This window comes from Fonticula alba (genome assembly GCF_000388065.1).
Source record: "Fonticula alba strain ATCC 38817 unplaced genomic scaffold supercont2.3, whole genome shotgun sequence".
In the NCBI taxonomy this organism is placed as follows: domain Eukaryota; order Rotosphaerida; family Fonticulaceae; genus Fonticula; species Fonticula alba.
Window position 1 is genome coordinate 805,369 of NW_009242973.1, and position 2,095 is coordinate 807,463.

At 68.1% G+C, this 2,095-nt stretch overlaps 1 protein-coding gene across 1 annotated transcript; it reads left to right on the top strand.

Moving 5' to 3' along the window:
- Positions 1 to 81: 81 nt before the first annotated feature.
- H696_01969 (hypothetical protein) lies at positions 82 to 1,302 on the top strand (the record flags this gene model as incomplete). The annotated part of the gene is made up of 2 exons (XM_009495871.1): positions 82 to 663; positions 859 to 1,302. 2 exons carry the CDS (start codon positions 82 to 84, stop codon positions 1,300 to 1,302), a joined length of 1,026 nt encoding a protein of 341 aa, XP_009494146.1.
- Between the last annotated feature and the right edge of the window lie 793 nt (positions 1,303 to 2,095).

Here is a 2,095-nt window from a genome sequence, read left to right on the forward strand (position 1 = left end):
CCGCCCCGCTCCGCCCCCCCTACACCAGCATGCATCTCCGCCCCCGCCCCCTGAGGCTGGCTGAATCACTGACACGAGGCCATGGTGGACATGGAAAATGAACACCCCCAATGCTCAGCCGCCGCCACCGATGGCGCTGATGCCGCCTCCAACGTGGCTGCTGTTCCCATTCACGACGAGTGGATCGAGCCGGCCCCGGATGCAGGGCGCGGCCGGCCGCATGTTCCCCCTCTCCTCAATGACTCCCTGGTCAAGACCATCCGCGGCCTGGTGCGCGGGGCCTTCGCCCAGCAGGTGGTCGTGGTCGAGGATGCCGACAGCCCGGCCGCCGCCGCCCCCGCCGAACCGCCCGTGCACATCCTTCCCATGCCGGAGGGCGACAGCACGCCGACCCCGGCCGATCTGGACCCCCCGCGCCGGCCGGCCTTCCCTGGCCGGAAGAAGCATCATGCCTGGAAGCGGGCTGCCTCCTTCGCGGCCCTCGAGCAGGCCGACACCCACCACCGCCTCGGCGGCCAGCGGCACTTTGTCCGCCGCAGTGCCGACGATACCTTCATCGAGGACTTCCCCGCCGAGAGTGGCACCCTCCTGCCGGATGACGTCCGCGACCAATTCCGCGAGAGCCTGGGCATGCTGGAGAATGCCCTGGCCGACCCGGTCCTTGTACGTGGCCCGCATGCCCTTCAGTCGCCCCGCCCCGGCTCGCGCCCGCGCCCGCGCCAGCAATCCCGCCACCACCGGTTGCTTGAGACTAATGGCTTTCCAATGTCGCCCACTTCCTGCCTCCCGGCTCGGCTTTCGCGTGCGGGGATTCCACTCGCCGATCGTCGGGCGGTGGGGGGGGGGTCACCCTGTCAGACGTCCATCATCGCCAGTGTCATGATCACCCTCATCATCCTGTCTTTCATTGTCGGCCGGGCGTCCGGCGTGTCGGCCGCGGCCACCTCCCGCCGCGACGCCAAGCTCGCGGCCGCCGCCGGCGGACGGGCCGGCGCCTCTGCCCCGCCCACGATGAAGTGCTGCCGCAACCCGATGTGCCTGCCGCTGAAGCTGTGCTGGCGCGCGGTCTGCGGCCCGAAGAAGAAGCCCACCCTCGGGCCTCGCTCGCGCTATGGCACCCGCAGCGGTGCGGGCGCCTCGGCCGCGGCCGGCTCGGTCTGCGACTGTCCCATGAAGCTCGAGACCGGCACCCATGCCAAGAGCTGTGCCGTGCACAACATGTCGTCCACCCTCTGCCCAGACACCGAGGCCTACATGTACGACTCCGAACTTGATAGCGACTACTCCGACGATGACTATTGAAGGTCGCGCCGGGGGGGGGGGGGGGGCTCGGCCCGCCAGCACCCGCGACCCCTGCGCCCTGGGCCCCTTTGATCGACATCTGCACCGCATTCAGGCATCAAGGATGACACGGGGGGGGGAGGGGAGTCAAGGGATCGGTCGCTCACAGGTGAGCCTGTCCTTCCCAGCATGCTCTGCCTCTTCTCCCCACACGGGGAGGCTTTCGGGTGGGCCCGGCACAAAGTGGCGTCGGGCCTCGACCCTCCTGCTATCCGCGCTTGCGCGGCGTGCGCCTCCCAACTTTTGACCTCCGGTGTCGGGCTCCAGCGGATGCCCCTCCCCCTTTCCACCCACCCACACCCACACCCACACCCACACCCACACCCACACCCACACCCACACCCACACCCACACCCACACATACATACATACATACATACATACACCCTGTCATGTCCCTATAGTCTTCCCTCCCCTACACGTCGTCCACAGTGGCCCTCTCGTGCCATGGGCCTCTGGACCACCGTCATAGAGGCGGCTGTGCCTTTCCAGCTTCCGCCTCGCCCCTGTCCCAGCAAACTACACCAGAACAGTACCAGCACCACCTTGCATCGCAGGACAGAGGGAAGAAGGGCCCGGAATGAGAGAGAGAGAGAGAGAGAGAAAGAGAGGGAGAGAGGGAGGGAGGGAAGAGCCCGGCGCATTGGAGGAGATGCAACTTGTGCCAGGCTGCCAGAGAGGGGGCGGAGGCGGAGGGGCTGCGGGTCAATCCCCATCCTGGGCATCTGACCCCCCCCCCCCCCCCCCCCCCCCC